Source organism: Drosophila hydei, unplaced genomic scaffold (assembly GCF_003285905.1).
Source record: "Drosophila hydei strain 15085-1641.00,03,60 unplaced genomic scaffold, DhydRS2 tig00000211-arrow-pilon, whole genome shotgun sequence".
Lineage (NCBI taxonomy): Eukaryota > Metazoa > Arthropoda > Insecta > Diptera > Drosophilidae > Drosophila > Drosophila hydei.
This window is the reverse complement of record NW_022045685.1, coordinates 2,280,183-2,301,834: the sequence shown is the minus strand read 5'-3', so window position 1 is coordinate 2,301,834 and position 21,652 is coordinate 2,280,183. Positions and strand designations below refer to the sequence as shown.

The 21,652-nt window shown below is 41.4% G+C and overlaps 3 protein-coding genes across 5 annotated transcripts; 2 read left to right on the top strand and 1 right to left on the bottom strand.

The window, feature by feature from the left end:
* Nucleotides 1-169: 169 nt before the first annotated feature.
* On the top strand, nucleotides 170-20,393 carry LOC111601921 (calcium-binding protein 1). 3 transcript variants are annotated; one of them, XM_023318771.2, is made up of 8 exons: nucleotides 170-312; nucleotides 419-504; nucleotides 581-654; nucleotides 18,327-18,588; nucleotides 18,819-19,494; nucleotides 19,563-19,706; nucleotides 19,777-19,986; nucleotides 20,125-20,393. In XM_023318771.2, the coding sequence occupies exons 4-8, from the start codon at nucleotides 18,586-18,588 to the stop codon at nucleotides 20,295-20,297; spliced, it is 1,206 nt and encodes a 401-aa protein (XP_023174539.2). In that variant the 5' UTR covers nucleotides 170-312; nucleotides 419-504; nucleotides 581-654; nucleotides 18,327-18,585; the 3' UTR covers nucleotides 20,298-20,393. The 3 variants fall into 3 exon arrangements, with proteins under 3 accessions (XP_023174539.2, XP_023174538.2, XP_023174540.2); XM_023318770.2 differs by lacking the exon at nucleotides 581-654; XM_023318772.2 differs by lacking the exons at nucleotides 170-312; nucleotides 419-504; nucleotides 581-654 and adding an exon at nucleotides 10,732-10,773.
* LOC111601924 (mitochondrial import inner membrane translocase subunit Tim13-like) lies at nucleotides 5,882-6,446 on the top strand. Its single transcript, XM_023318774.2, has one exon. It carries the CDS (start codon nucleotides 6,070-6,072, stop codon nucleotides 6,319-6,321), a length of 252 nt encoding a protein of 83 aa, XP_023174542.1. The 5' UTR covers nucleotides 5,882-6,069; the 3' UTR covers nucleotides 6,322-6,446.
* Nucleotides 15,724-16,688, bottom strand: LOC111601923. The gene is made up of 2 exons (XM_023318773.2): nucleotides 16,065-16,688; nucleotides 15,724-15,967 (listed from the first exon to the last, which is right to left on the bottom strand). The coding sequence occupies exons 1-2, from the start codon at nucleotides 16,591-16,593 to the stop codon at nucleotides 15,918-15,920; spliced, it is 579 nt and encodes a 192-aa protein (XP_023174541.2). The 5' UTR covers nucleotides 16,594-16,688; the 3' UTR covers nucleotides 15,724-15,917.
* Nucleotides 20,394-21,652: the final 1,259 nt, after the last annotated feature.

Genomic DNA, 21,652 nt, shown 5'->3' with positions numbered 1-21,652 from the left:
CCGTTTGAGCTTTCATGGCGCATGAGAGCCGTTTTTTTTTTGTTCTTGGAACGCCCTACGTATTTTTGTAAAATACCGTTACTTTTGGCATTATTTGCTTCTTGTGGGCGGTTACACTGCTGCAGGCTGTGTCTCAATATGCCGTATTTACTGTTAGTTCATTCGTCGTCTTTATCGCGTTCGCATGTTGCGAGCTTTCGTGCGAATTTGGATTTTGTGTTTTTAGAAGTTCAACGAATTTCAGAGTTTTCGAAGTGCGTGCACATGTAGATTAACGAAACACCTTGCCAAATATTTTTTTCGAGTGTTTGGGTATGTGATTGGTCGAAAGAATCGTGTCAAACCTATGTAGAGTGCGGTCCTTTTTTTTAATCCTGCGAACTTATCTCTTATATTTAATGTTTATAATTCGTTTTAGAGCGCCACTCGTACAGCTGTTGGTATCGTAAAGTGAGATTGAAAGCGACCTCGTATCAGCAGCAGCGTGCATCGTTTAATACAAAGGTAAGCCCGCTTTAAAATTGAGGTTATGTATGAACTGTTGATCAAGTCAATTGAATTTACTCTTTTTATTTTTGAGGTTATGGTTGAAGTTGGGCGCGTCTTAACTGGTATCTTTAAGAATTCAAACTTAATCAAAGAAGAACACTAAAAGTAAATATAAAACATATATGTTTATATCCTAAGGTCAAAAATGAATTGTTGAAGAGTTTGAAGTTCCTTGGGTGCTCCCAAAGGTTTAATCCTGAAAATGTAATTATTTGCTGTGCTTTATACATCCTTAATAAGCTCAAATCTTTTGCTGTGCCCAGCTGTCAAAACCAAGCAAATCTTTTTCATTTTTATTTTCTTTTGCTTTTGCGGCTCTATTCTTTCTGAGAACATTTTCCAAAAAGGTATTCAATAGCCAGCAATGGTCGAAGTAGCAACCACAAAGGAAAATCTCTAATTAAAAATTAAACCCAAAATAAAATAAACAATTTACTCTGGGTATAACAATAAACCGAGTTCTCGGGGCTTGCGTTAATTGTTAGCCAAAAAGTTTTAAAAGTTCTTTCGTGTAGAGACAACATTGACTTGATTTGCTATCAAAGCGGCTAAATAGCCCGCAGTATCATTGACTAAAATAAAATAAAACGAAACATTTCGTCATTTCGGTCTTGCTCTCTAGGCACTTTCCTTTCTATTTACTTTTAGTGCAATTCAAGTTGTGCTTGAACTTTGCCAAGGCTTTCAAAAGGAGGCCACAGACATTTGTCAAGGTTCTCTATAGAAAAATATTTTCTTTAACTGTGTGCACACACACATATATATATATATATATATATATATATATATATATATAAATATGCCAAAATATTTTAAAGTAACTTGAGAGAGTGGGCGAGTGGGTGGTTTTTTGTTACAAATGCATAATAATAAATGGCTACAATTTGCAGGGAAACGGAAACAATTAGGAAATAGAAACAGCGAGCGGAAACGTAAGCTGGGAGGGGACAGTGGTGCATGGAGAGTGGTGATTGGAGAGTGGCGAGAGAGAGAGTGAGAGGGCTAAGCGTATGGCAGTTGGCAATCTGTGCAAAGAGTTATGTGTGCCGAGGTGTGTAGGGTTCGGGAAATTGTTTTGGTCACAACAATTAAGCCAAACTGAAATGGACGCAACATTAATCAAGTGAGCAGGCCAAACGAAGTGTGGCGGCGTGGCAGCGTAGGTGCCAGGGTGCCAGTGTGCCAGTGTGCCAGGGTGCAAGGGTGACTGGGTGCAAAGTGACAAATAGGCATGGCTGCAGGTCATGCAGCATAATGGCGGGTCGTTCTCAGTCGTCAGCTAAATGAAAACGGCAAGCGCAAAGGGAAGCGGAAACGGAAACGTGGTTAGCCCTAAAAAGAAGAAAGAAAGAAAGCGAAAAGTAAAAGAGGATGCCAATCTGTTGTGCAGTAAGCGGCTTTGGGGCCACTTTGCGTGATTCATTTTGCAATTTGCAAGAGATAACAACATGGAAACTCTATTGCTCAGAACAGCGTTTTGGGAACACCGAGGCCGGCACATCCTTTCGCCTGGCAACCTTTTTAAGCTGATTTCGTCAGCTTTGGCTTGTGTTGCGTCTTGACTTGCCCAAGTATAAAAAAAAAATAAAGTAAAAACAAAAAGCAGAAAAACAAAAACCAAAGCGAAAACAATTTCCGCCAAAATTTACGAATGGTTTTTGATTATGAAATGACGCACGTGGCGGTCGATTGGGGAATTGGGGTATTGCACGGGGGCTGGGCTCCGAGGCTTGCACTGAGCACTTGGAACACTGGGCGTGGTCGCACTTGAAACTTTGCCAACTCTTATTGTCGTTGTTGTTGCTATTGCTGCTGTTGCTGATGTTGTGTGTTGTCGTTTGTAGCTGCTACGCTTATTAAATTTGTTTGCTCTGTTTTTTGGGGATGCTGTTGCGCCCACTGTTCATCGTAAAGATGAAGGCAGCAGCAACAGCAACCACTCCCATCCCATCCCACCCCATCTCAGTTCCACTCCGCCTCCTGCTCAAAACTTTCGGCTCGTATCTTGATGTAAATGCTGTCCCAAAACATTGCCGGGAAATGCTTTCAACCTGAAAACAGGCGCTCGCTCCTTGAGTTTGTTGTTTTCTCATTTAATTTTTATATGTACGCTTATATATATGGAGAGCTTGCCATGTACCGTTAAGCTCTTCAGATTTGATTAAAGTTAATTGGCAGTGGGTCAAAGCTATTGACGGCTGGGCGTCACATGACGAGCTCAGAACGGAAACTTTTCACGTTCCCATATTAAAATCTTTACTGAACTTTTTAAATTCTTACAGGCATAATTATATAATTGCTTTTTTTTTAATTTTTTTTTAGAATTTTTAAAGAGATTTTTATCTTGAACTAAATTTTTTTGACAATGTTTAATTAATGTATATATATATATATATATATATATATATATATATCTATATATATACGTAGATCTAGCAAATTTCTAATGAATATGTGTTATGAAACTGCATATTGCTTAAAATTGAATCTAATAAAACAAAAATTAAAAGCGTTCACTTAAAATATATAGACTAATGAACTAATTGAATGATATAGTAGTATTTAGTATGTGTATCGTATTGCTTGTTGCATTATTTGGGATCGTCTCTTCCTGCCGCCTCCCGTGTCCTTATGCATGGTCTCTTTTCATATTTATTTTCTTTTTCCTTACTCTATTCTACTCTACTCTACTCCTACTCTACTCCTACTCTACTCCTACTCTACTCCTACTCTACTCCAACTCTACTCCCATTCTACTCCTACTCTACTCCCACTTTACTCCTACTCTACTCCTACTCTACTCCTACTCAACTTATATTATCTACTCTACTCCACTCACTTCTCTACTCTTCTGTATTCTTCACTTATCTTTTCTTCTCTTCTCGACACTTCTTAACTTCTCTGTACTATTATCTTATCTTATCTTCTCTTCTTATCTCTTCTCTTCTCATCTCTTCTCTTCTCTGGAAGTAAAGCTGAAAACAGCTAAAAAGTTTTGGTTTCCTTCTGTAATAAACTCAAAAAATTCGATTAATAGTTCTTAAGAAAAGTGAATTAAAGACTTCCAATAAATGTGTATTCATGTATTCACAGCCAGGGTATTTTGTAGTCAAGCATAGCTGTTTGTTTTAAATTAAGATAAAAGGAACAAAAGAATGCTTGGTTATTCAAAACAAGTTTCAGGTTACGAAAATTTCACTTAGCCCAGATTGCAATGCATCGGAAAATCTGGAATGTTTCAATGCACGCATAAACACACACACACACACAGAGAGAGAGAGGGACACACACACACACATATATATATATAAGTTGAGTATGTTGCCTGTCATTGGGCTGTGAAGCTGGCGAAAATGTAATTTAAATCATAAATATAATTTTCATTTAATGAATTGGATCATGCTGCAAGTTGCTTGAGCTGCCTGCTCATGTGTTTACGTGCTGCATGAAGCACAGGCATACGCACACGCACACGCACACGCACACACACATACGCATGCCGCCTTCTGGTGGCAGCACTGACGTGCAACAAATATTTTACATGACTGGCTCAAAGACGGCAAGAGAGAAGAAAATTGTTGTAAAGCAGCAGCAGCAGCAGCAGCAGCAGCAACAACAAAATGACTGCAAAACTTTTCACATAAGAAATTCTCGCATTCTCCTTTGCCCTCTAAAAGCACTTTATCGCTACTGCTGGCATCATCAAGTTGATTAAGTGCATAACTTTGCATTGGTGTTTGTTGCAAATATGAATGGTTGGAATCTGTCAGGAAGTTTTGCCAATTGCAACTGCTAGGACGGCAAACATTAATTTGGATGCTGATATGCCTCGATCGAGCTGCGCCCTGGCTAATCCCGAGCTCGGCTTATGGCGGCTGATTATGCAACGGTAACTGTCAACTGTCGACCTACCATTTTATAGCCCAATGCCCATTGCTTCCAGCGCCCATCTTCCATCTCGCCATCGCCATCGCCATCGTCATCGCCATCGCCTGTGGCCTGTATAAGCTGTCGCCTGTCCAGGTGAGCGGCTGTGCAGCTGTGCAGCAGGCAGCAGGCAGTTACGTATACAAAAGCGCAAAAGCTGTAACACAATGGCTAACTGCGGGCAAAGAGTCAAGCGGGGGGCTGCTGAAATTGAGGATGGCCTTGCATGTCCGTGTGGCATGCCGCCCCGCGACCCCCTTTACAATGTTGCACCCCCGTGTGCCACAATGTCGCCTGTCATTGTTCGGGCAACGTTTGGGGACAAGAATAGCAGCAGGAGCAACAACAATAAAAATAACAGCAAGCACAACAAAAACGAACGCCATTCAGCAAAAATGAAAGAGAAACATACGAAAATTTTTGGCCATGTGTAATCCAAGTGGGTAACGAACGTCTGCCCCAGCAGCCAGTTCGTCCAGCAGCAAGGACATGGCACAGTTAACGATAGCGGAAGCGGAATTGGCGCGTGGTGGAATGATAGCGGGTGGCCTAATTAGATTTTCGCCACAGTTACACCAATTCCATTCAAAATCGATAGACATTCCATGGCTTGATCGAGAAATCAGTATGAATGTGTACATACTATTCACAGTCTTTAATCTTATCGATATATAATCGATAAGTGATCGATTTTTGAATATTTTTACTCAGTGCATTTCTTACATTTCAAAGTCTATGCAAATTGTCTTTGACTTTATTGATATTTTTTATATATGATCGATTTCTATACGATACAAAATGAATATCTCAAAGTATTTATTTAGCTTGCATGTCTCTATTATTTTGTGCTGAGAAAGTTCATAGCCTAGTTGACTCGTCACTTGATTTAATTGATTTGCTTAATTGATTTTCGACCGATGCGTACTTACTGCATTTACCAGGAATTCGGCCGAAATATGAGTAGACTAATGATGATTGAGTGCGATTTACATTTGATATCCGGGCTTATTGAGTCTATCTCCGTCTCTCTCTCTCTCTCTCTGCCCCTAGTAACAGCCTGTCCTATTTCAAATCAGTTGAAATTTATATACAAACTGCATTCCACGTTAAGTTCTCTACTTAACGCTGTGCATTCTGTTCGGGATTTTCATACTATAGAAATCGGAGGGGCAACGACAGGCAACGGCCTTAAAAGCAACTCGCTGCAATGCTGCTAAATCAAAGGGCGGAGCTAAGCGGATGGATGCAAATGACTGCACTTTGAGCTTTTGAGATTTGCATGCATAAGATATGATTGAAATTGGTCGGCTGGGGCGGGTCGTAAATAACAGTTAACTGCAACCTAAGTGCTGTCAAATGTTCGTAGTTGAGTATGAAATGCTTCCTTTAGTCAGTCTCCAGGCATGCTGTATTGTCAATGTCTTATGCCTGCTCGCCAGAGCACTCATTTCGAAACAAAAACACACAATAATTTAACAATTTTTGGCTGCAGAAAAACGTATATAGAAATTCGCTTGAATAGCTGCCACGAGCGCGCAGGAAAGGTAGACAAGGGCAAAGGACCGACAGGAGAGTGCGAAGGTAATGTGAGGCATGGAACACAATGAGCCCCAAAACTGCACCGAGACTCTTCGGAATATGCGTCAACAGATCGCTCTGGCCAACGTCCAGCAGATGCTGGGCAAGATAACGGTAAATTGCTTTAGGAAATGCATTGAGAGGCCAGGAACATCGTTGGCCAGAGCTGAGGAGCGCTGCGTGGTGCAATGCATGGATCGTTTCATGGACTCCCTCAAGGTGGTGTCTCTCACCTACAGCAAGCGACTTATGCGGGAGACTAAATAGTGCCAACATCCGAGCCGAGCTCAAGAGATTTTTTAAACATGCTTGTACCTGGCATATCCTCGAGAATAGTTCGCCTTTGTTCTCCTTTAAAAAAAAAAAAAACAATGAAACAAATACATCACTTAGCAATGTTTAATGTGGTTGCGGCGGCAAATGCTTGTAAGCCAATATGGGTCATTTGGCCATTTTGACTCGTCTCCGATGGTTGCTGCTCACAGCTTGCTTAGGCGTGAACTCTCCGGACCTAACTGGCCGTGACTTTTTCTTGCTTCCTAAACTAAAGAGGTTCATGAAAGGACAACGCTTGATGATAATGTCAAAGAGGGCATCAAAGTTGAACCAGCTTACAAAACATGAATTTCTGAAGTGCTTCGAGGATTGAAAGATCTGAGGGGGATTACATTAAAGGGGCTAAAATTGATATTCATAATAAACAACTTGTGATAGAAATATACATAGATCCGCAGCTTAAGGGAACTGCACAATGTATCGCAAAAGGGTTCAGCTATCCCCGATTCTCAATTGCTTAAGTTCGTATTGTATTTTATTCATATTCTTATGGCTCTTGGCTTTTACCTAGCTGCCAATCATGTTAACTGGACGAGTCTAGGGCTTTCATGAAATCTGTACAATATCTGCTTTTTCATACATGCTTATCTTTCTTATTAGTGTCAAGTATTTGTGCGAGGTGCTTTCATCAGCTGTAACATTATTATCCCGATACGTGGCACGCTTGATGCGAACTAAGGCGCAGAATTGTCGTATAAAAGAATATTTTATATATACATATTTGGGTTGCAAGCGTAAAAGCGTCAACAGTCGATTAGATTTAGCATGTTAAATTTGTTGACATCCAAAGCCAACAAGTCGCCACATACACCCCTTTGATCTCCGAGATCTGGTTGCTACTCCTCGCTTGCTCTCAACAAGTAAGCGTCAGAATAAGCTGAGCTGGTGCGCAGTGCGACAAATCTACTTGCCAGAAAAACTGTCAGTTTTGCAAAGTGTAATAAAAGTAACTGGGATGCCACAAAAAAGGGACGAGCGGAGTCTCTGTGTCTGTGTGTGTAGGTGCGTGTGTGTGCACAACAAATAACGAGCAAGAAAATAAAACGCATGGAAATATGGCGATGAATACGTAAAATAGATGAGGCGCGCAAAATGCAAATCCACAGGCAGCTTCTGCGTGCGTGTGTGTGGGAGTGTGTTGTGGGGTCGTGACTAGATTGTGGGAAGCACGCTTTGGGGCACGCGATGACGTCAGCAAATAAAAGGCTTAAAGGCAACGCGAAGCAACCATAAAAGGGACAACAAGCTCAACAAACGCACAGACTCACATTTAAATTTGAAGAACACACAAACACCACTACAAACCTTACTACAAATGTGCCATATGTAAACGTGCACATGTCCTAACATATGCAAAGCTGAACACTTTTAATAGGCCTACTTGCTTTTATACCCTGGAACAAACCTAGTCAGCCAATTGTGTTGTCCGTTGAACGTAGCTGAAACGAAAAAAATATACAACGTCTCTTTGGCTTATATCAATTCAATCTGTTTTATGAGAACTTACTTACAGTCTCAGCACATTTCATAGCAGTGCTATTCGCCAGTTACTAGAGTATCTACCGGTCGCCCACACACTCGCAAAGGTTTTTGTGTTTTTCTTCATTTTTCTGTTGCCTTTTTGTAAGTCGCTTGAGCCACATTCGTGTCTGGTTGTCCGCTGTCTTCTGTTCTCTCTTGTTTTTTACTGTCCAGCCCCAGCTCATGGCACCCCTCAGTGCCTTCCCATAATTCGCCATTTGTTGGCAGCATTAAGTCAACATTTAAGTACAATTTATTATAAATGAATGCCTCGTGCTTAGCTGTAAAATATTTTTGTTTGCCAGCAGAGGAGAGATTGTATCTCAATTGTGCGTTGTGAGTAGAAAATTTTCAAGTGGCTGAGGATTTATTAAGTTTCTTCATTATGCAGGTTAAGCCGAGCTAAATATATATATATATATATATATATATATATATATACTTCTCTTCCAGCTTGTGAGCATTAAAATTAATGCCGTCTAAAGTTGTGTATTATAAATGAGCGCCACTTAATTCGTAAGCATTCCAAAGCTAAGAAACTTTTATTACTTTGCTAAAAATATGTAATATATATACTATTATTATTTGATTCTTTTTATTTTTATTATATATCTCTTATATTCAATTGAACAAACTAAAGTGGCAGCGTCTGCAGACGGAGTGCGACAAAAAAACAATGAAAACTTCTAAAGTATCATTCATTGAGCTCAGTCACATCGAACAGGTGGGCAATCCCAAAGTATCTTGACAAAAGTTTGCAGTATTTGAAGGCGATGCCAAATCAAGTGCTAAGCGTGCCTCAAATTAAATGACTCAACGATAGCCAGGCCAATGGCAATAGGGACTAAAGCTGCCAGCTGAGTCTGCTTTGCAGCATAAAGCCTTTCAGCTCCCATCTGGCCAAGTTGGCTTATCATGGCTCTATGGCTTTCAAATTGTGGGCGTTCAGCAGTTGCCAAGCAGAAATTGTACGAAAATAATTTAATTTTTATATATTTTGCTTTTCCTCTTCTTGTTTCACAAACAAATCATATTCACTTTTGCAATTTGATTGCCAAGCGAAGCTGTTTCATTTGTGTAACTAAAAGCGTTGCATTTTTTGAAATTTTATTATTGATTAACTATTTTGTCGTATGTTGTGAGGGCACTTTGGTCACTTGTAAAATTTTAATAAAATGATTTCATTTAAATTGCATTTGATTGGATTATACTCAATTATGGGCTGCAAAATAAAAGTGTCAAGAGCTTTTGTTTAATTAAATAATGAACTCAGCTCCATTTGTACGCACTCTATTATTTATAAAAGGCATAATCCGCATTGAATGTAATTGGATTTCGTTTCAATGTTACATGACAGCCAATCCATTAGCTTATATTGTCGTGCATGTATGTCGCCTAGACTGCCATAGTTCGCCTCCGAGTATCTAGTTGCCAGTTTATCATGAAGGGAATATATGTATCAACATCAGCATATAAGATACGATCTCTAAAGAATGATTCCGAAATTGATTGCATATATTTCTTACTTTATTCAAACTAAGAATTAGTTCAATTTATGCAAATTGTTAAATAGAAATTCAGGGCATCATAGTTTTGTGAAATTGTTGCAGGCAGAAGCAAGAGCGTGAAAGACGCCATAAAATATATTTTTTAATCATGACGACGAGCTGACGCGAGCTACAAAAGCTAGACTTGAAATTATAAATGCTTATTGTTGTATACCATACACAGCACAAGCTAATCATATATCTTGCGATAGCTCATTTATTATTTCTAATACAGTGAATTTGTGAAGCGTACAACGATTGGAATAGGAACTCTGCCTAGGGCTCAGGGTAGCTGCTATGCTCAATTTATGAACAGATCTTTGATTGATTCCAATTCTAATTAGCTTATATAAAATGGAATACATATGACATTTGTTTATTGGACAGTTTCTATAGAAAAGACTTAGATAGCTTCTTAGACAATATATAATAAAGAATCATGTAACAAAGTAATATCACAGTTACATTCTCAGCTGCTAAACGGTTGTCCTTGACACAGATTCAGCCAAATATACGTATACAGCTCGATTCGCTTAGCTGGAAACCATTTTAAACTGGGCTGGCGAATCATTTGTTGTCATGCGATTGAACTTTGGCTATTAGATATCGAAATAAACACATTGTAACAAGTAAACTGAACTGAATCCAGGCGCAAAATTATATATAAATTTTCGTTTCCCGTATAGAGGGCAAAACTAAATTTCTTTGTATTTTTTAAACGCGTGCATTTTCAATTAGGCAATCGGCCAAAATTTTAAAGTGAAACCATGTCCAATTCGAATGTTAATGTGGAAGCCTGTGCCGAGTCCAGCCCAGCGCCTCGCCCTAGCAATGTGCGACAGCTAATCCAAATGTTCGAACAGCTAACCATCTACGGCGTACAGTCCGCACCGCCACCTGTACTCCGAGGTGAGGCCGTGGCAGCCGAACTGCCGGATCCGAGACCGACAACCTACAAGACGCTTACCTTACTGGTGAATGGACGACGCGTTGCCCAAACCATGCAGCGTGATACCGCCGAGTTGGCGAAAGGCCTGGATGCGGGCTCGTGATAAATTCCTATCTGCAAATTAACAGTGATGACTTATTTTATGTAGCAAAATCGAGGTTCCGATAATCGATAAGTAACTGCACCGCCTTTATGAGTTTGAGGGATAGCCAGGAGGCGTGCGCCGAAAATGAATGCCACATACTTTATGATAGGCGTAATCGATCGGCCTCAGTCAGTATTCCGTGATCCAGTCATAGACTCGTAAAGTGTTGCTGTGTTGTAAAAAAATCTAATTTAAATGTGTCGACATCCCATTGATTAAATGTGAGCATTAAATCGATAAGTTTCCAGTGATTGACTATGAAACTCAATTTTATATCGATAAATATAAATTAGAATTGATACTTATCAATGGATAGATGATAGATGAACTATAATCGATATATATTAATCGATGGCCGTTTGACCTGAGGCTCGATTGAATATCGATAATATAAGTTATCGATATACATTAATTGATGAGCACTTTGATTCTCGTGTAGTTCAATTGGATTTCGATAAATATAAAAAATAAGCGATATCAATCGATTACCTTTTGGACTTGTGACATATATAAATTAATCGATTGTTAGTCTATCGTTAAGGTTTAAATGTTGATGCATTGATATCGAGCGCATAAGCGGTAGCAGCTCTTGCCACTTCCCTAACTGGCACTCAAAACTTTACTCTTGAAAGCCAATTCAAAGACGTTGTGTAACCGGAGTTCACTCAAGTGTCCCACTCGACTCTTTTGTGGCCGAACGCTGTTGCACGTGCTGCACAATGCCAGCGCTGATTGCACATTCAAGACGCATTCATTCAAAGCTTTCTTGAGCTCGAGCTCGGGCTCTTGGTCTGGTCAAAAGTTGGTCAAAACTTTTCAATTGGCTAATTGTTTGTGCTTTCCGCTTGAATGAAATTCTTTGCCCTGTGGACTCCCAGCAAGGTTTTCGGTCCAGCTGTCCAGCTGCAGCTTGTTATACATTGATAGCTGCAGATGAAGTTACACTTAATGCATGCCCCTTTAAATATTTTATCATTTTATTTATTTTCAATTGGCATTTCACTGAAATTCAATTACCCCTGCTCGGCTGCCTGCCCCTGCCAAGCCGTTGCAAATTATCATCGAGTAGGTCGCTGTCAGAAACAGAAACGCAAACAGAAGGACGCAAAGCGCATTGCCGCTTATCTGTTTGTATTATTTACATCAAATAGGCTTTGCCGAATGCTGTACAAAGCATAAAATCAACATGTCACACACAGACACACACATATATATTCACTTGTATTTGCATTTGATTAGTTTGATCATTAGTTTGTTTTGCTTAAACTAATTAGAATTAGCTTTATGTACACGAAGTTGCACAGCCTGAACAACGAGCTTAAGCGGAAGTAATTTAGAGGGAATATACGATAGTCAAACTTGAATGAACACACACTGACTGCACAACACTCGTTCCAGATCCAACAGCTTAATTTATTTAAAAATGCATCGACATATAAAAGAAGAAAAAGACAAAGTCACTAATATATTTATTAGCAATTCCAGCGCTAAGACTGCCAAATATATCCCTTTACCCGACAAAGAGCATATATACTATATATATATATATATATATATATATATATATGCACTCCATATGCTGATATATTTCAAATTTCAAGTGTTTGGGTTGGCTTCTATATATATAGACGGGCTGCAAAGTCGGATGCATTTTGCATAACATCAATATACTCTTTTCCCTTGATGAACGAGTATAGCACTTGACGTTGGTTTATATGCATCACATTGCACAGTTGGAGTTCGGCTTCCATCAATTAGTAAATCATTTTTGACTCTATAACTTATATGTCTACTACTTGCAGGATGTCTAGAAGTCGAAAAATTTAGCCAGAGTAAAAATATACTTTAGCACTTCTTGTGCTCAAAAGAAATTCTTCTTTGCAGTTGCGCCTAGCTTTAAATTTTCTTAAGGATTTATGATGCCTGCAGGATAATTTTTTAGTTTTAGCATTTCGTATTTTATACTTTATACTCAAACACTTTCCGAGATGCTTCTGTAAGTTATATTCTTGGAAAGTTTTCGCTTAAGCTTGGCTGCATCCCATTGAGAGCTCGCAATGCTCATAAAAATCTGGTCAAATATTGCACACATGCACAGGGACTCACACACACACACACACACTATGAAAGTCTACGAAGCTGAACAATGTTTTATTTGCTTGGCTTTGTTTTGCGTTTCGCTCGAGCTGTTAAAATTTTATGTGCCAAAATTTACGTGTTGCACACTGAATGGGTGGGCATGGGCGTTACGGGCGTGCCGTCGTATGTGTGTGTGTGCACGTGTTTATACTGTTTATTTAGCCACATGTATGTGAGTGTGTCTCTGTGTGTGCGTGCATTTATTCATTTATTTGTTTGTTTTGTTTGTTTGCAGCATATGATTTATGCGTTGGCAATGTGTAAACTTTAGCTGCGTTCATATTTCCATTATTGGTTTATCCCAGTCGAATTCTTCCTCTTGTGCAACTTTCCACAGATGAAATATTGCGTATACGGAATGTTGGACAGCCAAACAGCACCCGAAGTTGACTTGCGCCATGTTGCAGTTAAACAACAGCGAACGAATGTAACATAAAAAAAGACTCAACTGATTTACTACACTGCGGTCGCGGCCACAAGCCAAGCCGCAGCTCAGCGCCACGCGGCAGCAACAAATTCAAATTAAACAATAAAATGGGCGCCAAAAAAGATTTGCGGCCTTCATTCTGGTTGCTGCTGTTGTTCGCGCAACCCTTTGAGGTTTTACGGCCTTAACCATATTCAGGCGGCTCAGTCGTATTGCGGGCAACCGCATGCCAATTTGCTAGGGCACGCCAACGTGTTGTCTGTGGGCCCATTGTAAATTGGTTGCGTTTTATTCATATTCCAAATGCCATTGGCCATAGCACTAACATAATTCGAATACTTTGTCAGCTCGAGCTGCAGATAAGTATGCTATAAAAAATAAATGTATAATTTATTCTATCTTGAAATGCAAATATGACAGCCCAGCGCGTAATTTATGTATGAGAGTGTTCGATATGTCTCCAGAGAAATTGTTATACAGTTGAATATAAACAGAAGAAAGCACTATTTTTATTTAAATGATTAAGTCTTCAGAAAATTGTCTTTACTTTAAGCTTTGTATGGCTAAGATCTTAGAGCTGCTACTAGGTAATTGTTATTATTACTGTTATGGTTAGAAGTTAGGGAAACTATCAACCCAACTGGTTTCAACTGGCAACAATGATCTCCATGCACTGTAGACACAATTGTTGGCTAAGCTTAGTTGCACTGAGCTGGAAGTTCTTGAAGAAGAGGAAGCTAACAATGCGATGAGCACGGTGTATGTGATGAGGACAAGCTGTTCCCAAGTTCAGAAAGGAAGCGCATCCTTGAAACGATCTTGGCGCAGCTAGGAACTCAGCTACACGTATCAAGCTTCAGACAATAGCTCATGCCACTAAATAAAAGTTGTTAATTGGAAATCAGCTGACTGAGCTGAGCTATCTGCCGGCTGAGAGGCTTTTGGGGACGCTTCACTTGTCACTTTCGAACTTTTCACATCAACTTCGTTTCATTTATCAAGGGCTCATCACTTAGTCGCTGCTGCCATGCGCCTTGTAGCAGCTGGCTTCAACTTTCAACTTGCAACTGACGCCTCAGCTGCTGGGCGGTTGCTAATAAACAAATCAACTGCCGGCAGGCGAAGTTGTGTAAAGCGCATTAGTGACGCGCCACTTGCCACGTGATGCAGTGGTGCGGCACTGCGTTCATTTATTTCACGTCAGTTGCGGACAATTTTGATGGGCTGCCTGTGTGTGCGAGTGTGTGTGGCTGGACATGGCCCCTGACGACCAGCAGTGAACAATTAACACTTTTTGTTGTTTTTAGGGCGTCAAACAAGCTGCCAAAGGTGTGTGTGTGTGTGCTGTGGAATGCAAATTTGGATTACACAATGAGCACAAAGTTGTTGCACACATTATTCATGACGATGATCACCATGACGATGACAGAGAGTTGAGAATGATTTGCTGACTGGGAATCAGTTGCTTAAATGCAAATGCCAAGGTCCACAAATTGAGTTGATGGCACGTTTTAACGGCTTAACGAGCAGTTTAACGGTAATTATGTGTGTGTGTGTGCCACGTAAATCCATCAGCGTAGATGCAAGCTGTGCAGCTGGCTGTTAAGCGAACACCCATATGCTGCCACAAGTGCTGAAGATAGTATATAGTGACAGGGAATGGGAGAGAACGACAGGCATCGATGCATGGACATGGGCGTGGCATGAGCATGGGCATGGGCATGGGCATGGGCATGGGCATGGGCATGGGCATGAGCATGGGCATGGGCATGGGCATGGGCATGCTTGTTGTCCTCGTCCAATGACCTCGTCTCTCTCTTGTTCTCGCCTTGGCACTTCCTTTTGGCCATTTATTTTGTGGTCTGCCAGCCAAGCAGCCAGTTGCCAGCCAGGGAGCCAGCAGCTGCATGTGGGCCATGTCGGTCACATCCTTCCGCTTTGGACGCATGCAGGCATTTTATTGTTCGGGCAGAACTGCAGCTGCAGCTGGTGATAATGTTACTGATGCTGCTGCTGATGATGATGATGATAATGTGATGATGGTGATGATGTCCTCGGGCAGCCGTACGGCAAACTGTGCGCGGAATGAAATATGTTGCAAAACTGTGCGAAATGCAATTTAAATTTTTGACCCAAATAAATTTCTCGCCTGGCAGAAACTCAATTTCTGTTTTATTCACCTGGACATCTAGCCAATTTCTCCTATGCCCTTCTTTGTTTACCTTCTCAGTTTGGATTTTGACTGCCCGACTCATTCGTCTAACTCTTAACTAAGATATAAAGCTATATATGTATATATCTGCCTTTGGTTATTTCCGCTAATTACATCCAATTGGCTCCTAATTGCTTTTCATTTGTCTCATTTTTGCTTTTGATATTTCTCTTTGAACATTTCGATGACTACGCCTGACCCGCCCAACCCCCAATTGGCCAATTAGCAAAGGCAGAGAAGGTGCCTGCATCAAAATCCTAATTTCCTATCATTTATCTCAGCCTTAGGGAGAGCGCATCTCCTTCCATTCGAAGCAAAAAAAGAACGCAACGCAGACAACACTTAATACCATCAGAAATTTTTCAACATATACACTTGAAATTTAAATGGCCTTACGAGACGCACATAGAAATTGATTTATCGTCCCCCAGTAGTGACCTTTTGCTTTTCATCGAACCTTGAGGCAAGTCATAATTGTGGACTATGTACCGGACTGTATGTTTGGGAACTGCTCGTGCATGAAAGTGGAGCACTCGACGACGCACCGATCGATCGGCTGGATGCGACACCAGACGTGAGCGAACGATTTACCAATTGCAGCTAAGGCTTGGCCGCACGTAGAGGCATTCCTCATCACCTGGCGAGATAGGGAACATATCATCAGATGGCTAGTTGCCTCATTTGAGAGAAACATATCAACTAGGGTCCAGTTGTGAGGGAATGTAGATATTTACAGAAATCGAAGCTGTTGAAGCTGGGTATCGGTGGCAGCTCCATATTTGAGGCAAATGCACTGGTGTCCGAGCATTGCATTGCTAAAAAAAGCTTCGATTTCGCTCCGTCCATTGTGACGGACAGGGGCGGCAATACCGCGTGCTCGTCCAATAGTTCATGCCCCATTAAATCCGGCTCATTCTCTCGTGCCGCTAGCTTCGAATGCTTCACATTTAATAGCTTCAGGTGCGACGGTTGGGCAACTTGACTGAGCATCCTTCGCTTCAGTTCGGCCAGCCAACGCTCTGTGGCCTGGTCGTTGCAATTATGCTGGAACCGCGCATCCAGTAAACGATGACCCAGGAAGCTGCTGTGCTCAAATTTGGCCACCGTTTCGGCCACGCGTCCCCTCACCTCTTGTATATGCCAGTCCTGCCTCTTGCCTGGCATTTGAACCTTGCGCTCTCCCAAGCCTTCAAATTTCTCTATTAACAGTTTAACGCTCCGATTGCTATGCATATTCATACAAGAGACATGCTTTTTATCCATCGCAAGTAAAAATACCGTTGACAAAAACAAAACAACAAAATGTATATTATTATTTATATAACATATATAAATCGAAAGGTCAAAAATAAATAACGGAAATCTTTACTTTTACGTTAGTGAATGACAAATGCCAACTGGCAAAGGCATAAAACTCATTCGCAGCCTACTGCAATCACAGGCAGAATGCGGTATTCGCTCGCTATCTCTCTCGCTCGCGCACTCCCTCACTCGCTTACTCTCTCACTGTCTGTCTTCGTCTGTGCTTGTCTGGTCGCTACTTGTCCTGCCAGCACATCAATCACAATCACTGTACCAGCATTTATGGCTGCTTGTTTGGCTGTCAGTCTTGGCATATTACACATACGCCCAGTGTTCGCCCCGATGACAGCCAGAAGGCAGCAATCGCTCGCGCCACAAGAGTCTCTCGTGTCACGTAGATTAAATACATTAACAAGACGTGCTAAGTCATTGCCCCAAGCCCCAAGGCAGCTAAGCATCGAGGGCTTACCGCAAAGAGCCAAAGCTTATCGCCAAGCAACTTGTTGGATGACTGAAGAGAATGCAGAATTTCTTAATGCGACCATTTCATTTGAATGCTGATTATCGTTCGTTACGTTCAGTCAATGAAATGCGCATTCCAAGGCAGCAGCTGAATAAATTGCGGCTGCCATGTTTCTTTCAATTACAATCGAGTGACCACGAACTTCGCATGCCAAATGCGAGCGAAGAGAAAAAGTTTAAATATGCTAATCAGGCCACAGCATATCACCCTGATGCAGGAAGCACGAACTTTGTTTCATTTATTTGCAGCTATTCGACTCTACCTGCTCGAGTGTCAATGCGTTCTGCATCGCCTTGAGGGCTCTAAAGCTAACATTAAGCATATTTTCTGCTCAGACACGAGTATTGTTTACTAGTTTGCTTGAAGACTGTATTGCCATGTTGCTATTTAGCCTTGAGTGATGCGAAATGAACTTGGAGGATGCCAACTAATAACAGACTCGAGTATAGTAGCAGGCTCACATCCTGCCTACATTTGTTGTGAATCAGCCCCGAGTGCTGAAGTATGTTTACTTATGTGTATTAAAATTGTATATATATCATCAAGTTATTTATGTGCTTCAGCAGGGAGTTGGCCTGCTACTCCTACTTCTACAATTGGCTAGATAGGCAAACCTCTTCCCATTCCATAGTGGACAGCACCCGCACCTAGTCCTACGAGTGAGTGGAAATAGTTAAAGAGAACTAAAGGGAACCATTCGGCTCTTAAATTAACTGCAGCCGCACAATGTCAGTGGCAGTTGGACAAGCCAGCCAACGACCACGCTTCCAACTAGATGGTTAATTCCGACATTTAATTGTGAACTGCCTGTCATACGATTTGCATGATGGCTTTCAACTTACGCCTGATTAGCTGGCCAGGTGGACATGCAGTTGTGTGTGAAGAGGGTTGGGCGTTGTAGGAGATGGGGAAAATTGCCATTGCCATTGTCCCGGCTCGTTCCCTCGCTTTGGGCTTGTCATATAGGAAAAACCACATGCGGGCACGTCGAGGCCGTTAGCCAGTAGCAGCAAATTTGAAACGTGCCAATTTAAATGCTTCATGCTAATGGAATTGATCGGCGCATATGGTTGGCATCGATTGCACGCAGCCAATTGAATTGCGCTGAACACTGAACGCAGCACGAGCAAATTGCTTAATTATCATATTGCTATTTCCATTTATTTTCAAGCTGGTTCCACGCTGGCAAGGACAGCACTAAGTACGCAACGCCAATGCGTCCACTCCACACCATTCAGCATGGAACAGTGTAACTAGAGTGCGCACATCCATTAATTGGCCAGCCAGTTGGACACTGAACAGCGGGAGCAACACCTTCAAAGTCAAAAGCCGTCGCAACCAAGGCCGTCAAATTGGAAGGAAAACGCCTTTTCACGGCAGTTAACAAGTTTTTAACTGGTTCAACAATTGCCCGCGAGCTGAGGCAGCTAATGGTAAGCTACTGAATGGTTCGCTTCTCATAAGAGTACAGAATGCATAGAGTCTTACGGTCTTATGTAACGTATCTTCTACTTCCGCATAAGGCAATACCATTGCCTGTTCTGCTTCTGAATGAACCGAAATCTCTTGTTATAATATTTAGCCATGCTGAGATATTTTTATTGATTTGTTGTCGCATTTCCATTAAAATTTGATACCGTTTTGTTGGCACTCTGCTCGACAGACGAAAAACGCGCCGCTCAGTGGCGATGAACCCGACGAAGAGCAGACGGCGGCGGGCACAGACAATGAGCAGGAGCAGGAACAGCAGCCAGTAGATGATCAAAGGCAGGCTCAGCCACAACCGCATACAAATGAGCGGCAGGGACATCAATCGACGGCGAAGCCACTTCAGCGGCGCCAAAGACAACGCAAGAAATTGATAGCCCAACAGCAGCAGCAGCAACAACAACAGAGGGGCGCCCTCTCGGATGCGGATACGGATTCCAGCTCGTGCGAGGCGGCGGGCACGACCAGCACACGAGTTAGCTATGCGCAGCGCAACCTTAGCGACCAGGTGGTCTATGAGCAATACAACGACGATGATGACTATGACGAGGAGGAGGAGGAGGAAGAGGAGGAGGACGAAGATGAGGATGGAGAGGACTACGATGACTACGAGCAGCTGGCCACACAGCGTGCCCCATTGAAGGCAGCGCTACGAGTGCGAGCCCATGTGCCCACCGGCACAGCTGGCGGAGATCAGGGCATCGAGACTGGGTCATTGCGGGCCAAGCGCAAGACGAAAACACGTCAATTCTCGCAGCGCACCAGCTCCTATGCGGTGGATGCCGGCCATGGTGAGGCGGATGCGGAAGCGCTAGACAAGCGTCGCTGTATCTCTAAAGGACAAATGCGCGGTAAGTGAAGCCAATGCTAATGCTATGACTGCCATTGGACAGTCATCAGTGTGCTTGCTGCGTTCCAGAGTTCCGTGAGGCATTCCGTCTATTTGACAAGGATGGCGACGGCTGCATCACCAAGGAGGAGCTGGGCACGGTGATGCGCTCGCTGGGACAGTTCGCTCGTGTCGAGGAGCTGCAGGAGATGCTGCAGGAAATTGATGTGGATGGTGTGTAGACCATCTTTGGCCCCTTCTCTGCGCCTCTGCTTTTCTCTATTCCTCCGACTTCTCTTTGCAGGCGATGGCAATGTGAGCTTCGAGGAGTTCGTCGACATTCTGTCTAACATGACATACGAGGACAAATCGGGCCTGTCCTCCGCCGACCAAGAGGAGCGCGAGCTGCGCGACGCCTTTCGTGTCTTCGACAAGCACAATCGTGGCTATATAACTGCCTCCGATTTGCGTGCCGTGCTGCAGTGCCTGGGCGAGGATCTCGACGAGGAGGATAGTGAGTATACAACTTATATGACTCCATAGCTGCTTACATAGACATTTTCCCATATTTACATATATGAGCTATAGTTATGTAGTGGGTCTTAGCCACGTCTATACCATATTGCTTTGCTCTCTGTGCTTTTCTATCTAGTCGAGGACATGATCAAGGAGGTGGATGTCGATGGTGATGGACGCATCGATTTCTATGAGTTTGTCCATGCCCTGGGCGAGCCAGAGGACTCGCAGGAGAATGACGATGAAGAGGAGAACACCACATCGCCGTTGCCCACGCCCAAGTCCACGGTGTCCTTGAGCTACGAGTGAGTGATGCGGTCGCACCCATGATTTTTGCTCCAACTCTATGCAACGATATATAAGATATCGAAACGCCATTTGCTCTCAACGCACAGCTAAACAATTGCAATGCATATATAAAAAATTCTTTCAATAATAATTAAACAAAAATAAAAAAAAACAAAAAAAATAACAATTTTACTTTACTAATATAATAATAATAATATATATTCCAAGCAAATTAATTATAGACATTATAATTCTAGTCTCCCTCTAACTCTCTCCCTCTAACTTAAATTGAAGATTGAATCAAAAGGTATCTAAATCTAAAAACTTAACTTATATTCTATATAAACTTGACTTTAACTATATACAATATTATATTTAACTGTTGTTTACATTATGCAACATCGATTTGTCGACAAAAAAAAACATAAACATATCAATGTCGCCTCTGTTTAAGTATTTTCACCACACAGTCAACCACCAATGCCAACCACCAAATAACAAAAATAAAAAAAAAATACATTTTTCATGGTAAATAAAATTCAATACAAAAATATCTAAAATACCGAAATAATACCAAATTGTTGCCCAGTTTTGAGGCGCTTCTATAGATATTCAACATAGCAAACGAATGCAACTTGTAGCGTTTATCCATTTTGGGCTAAGACTTATAATAATGTATTTAAGCAATTCTTTTCTTCCATAATTCAACATTTCAAAGGATGCATATAAATAATACTAATTACGAATTACGAATTACGAATTACGAATATATATATATACATACATATACACATATGACAAATTTATTTAGCTAATAATACGAATATTTGCTCAATTATTGTAGCAGCTGCGCCTACAAATGGCAAAACTTTAATTACACTCTAATGTAAACTTTTTATTCCATCGAAAACGAAATCAAAATCAAACAAAATAAATACAACCAAAAAAATAAAATACTAACTACAAAATTATATTTATTTTATATGGGTAAAGTGAGTATGTTGGCGCACTATAGATCGGGGCATAATAATTCTTAATGTTTCTTCGTTGAGTCCAAGCAGCATATATTACTGACTTGCTCATCATTAACAGCCCAGTCTAGCAACTGAAGTCCTTAAACGTTCTCTTATATACATAGAAGTAGCAATAAATGTCAAGCAGAGGCAACAGTATCCACTAGTCGAGCACTGCCAACTGCAATACACTTAACATGTTTAATCATCAAATGCTTGTTTTTAAGCTTATGTGGCTACAGCTGCTGCAATGTAGCCTTAAATAATGCGTGCTTAATCCCAGCTAAGCGCCCCATATATGTATATACATTTATATAAATGTTAATGCTCTTAAACGAGCTGCCCAATTGACAGCAAATCAAT

Excerpts from the sequence above, each read along its gene's own strand:
- LOC111601921 (XM_023318770.2), top strand. Across the intron at positions 19,495-19,562 it reads CTCTAAAGGACAAATGCGCG|AGTTCCGTGAGGCATTCCGT; the intron begins GTAAGTGAAGCC and ends GCTGCGTTCCAG. Across the intron at positions 19,987-20,124 it reads GGATCTCGACGAGGAGGATA|TCGAGGACATGATCAAGGAG; the intron begins GTGAGTATACAA and ends TTTTCTATCTAG.
- LOC111601923 (XM_023318773.2), bottom strand. The coding sequence starts at position 16,593 with ATGGATAAAAAGCATGTCTCTTGTATGAATATGCATAGCAATCGGAGC. Across the intron at positions 15,968-16,064 it reads CTTCAACAGCTTCGATTTCT|GTGATGAGGAATGCCTCTAC; the intron begins GTAAATATCTAC and ends CTATCTCGCCAG.
- LOC111601924 (XM_023318774.2), top strand. The coding sequence starts at position 6,070 with ATGGAACACAATGAGCCCCAAAACTGCACCGAGACTCTTCGGAATATG.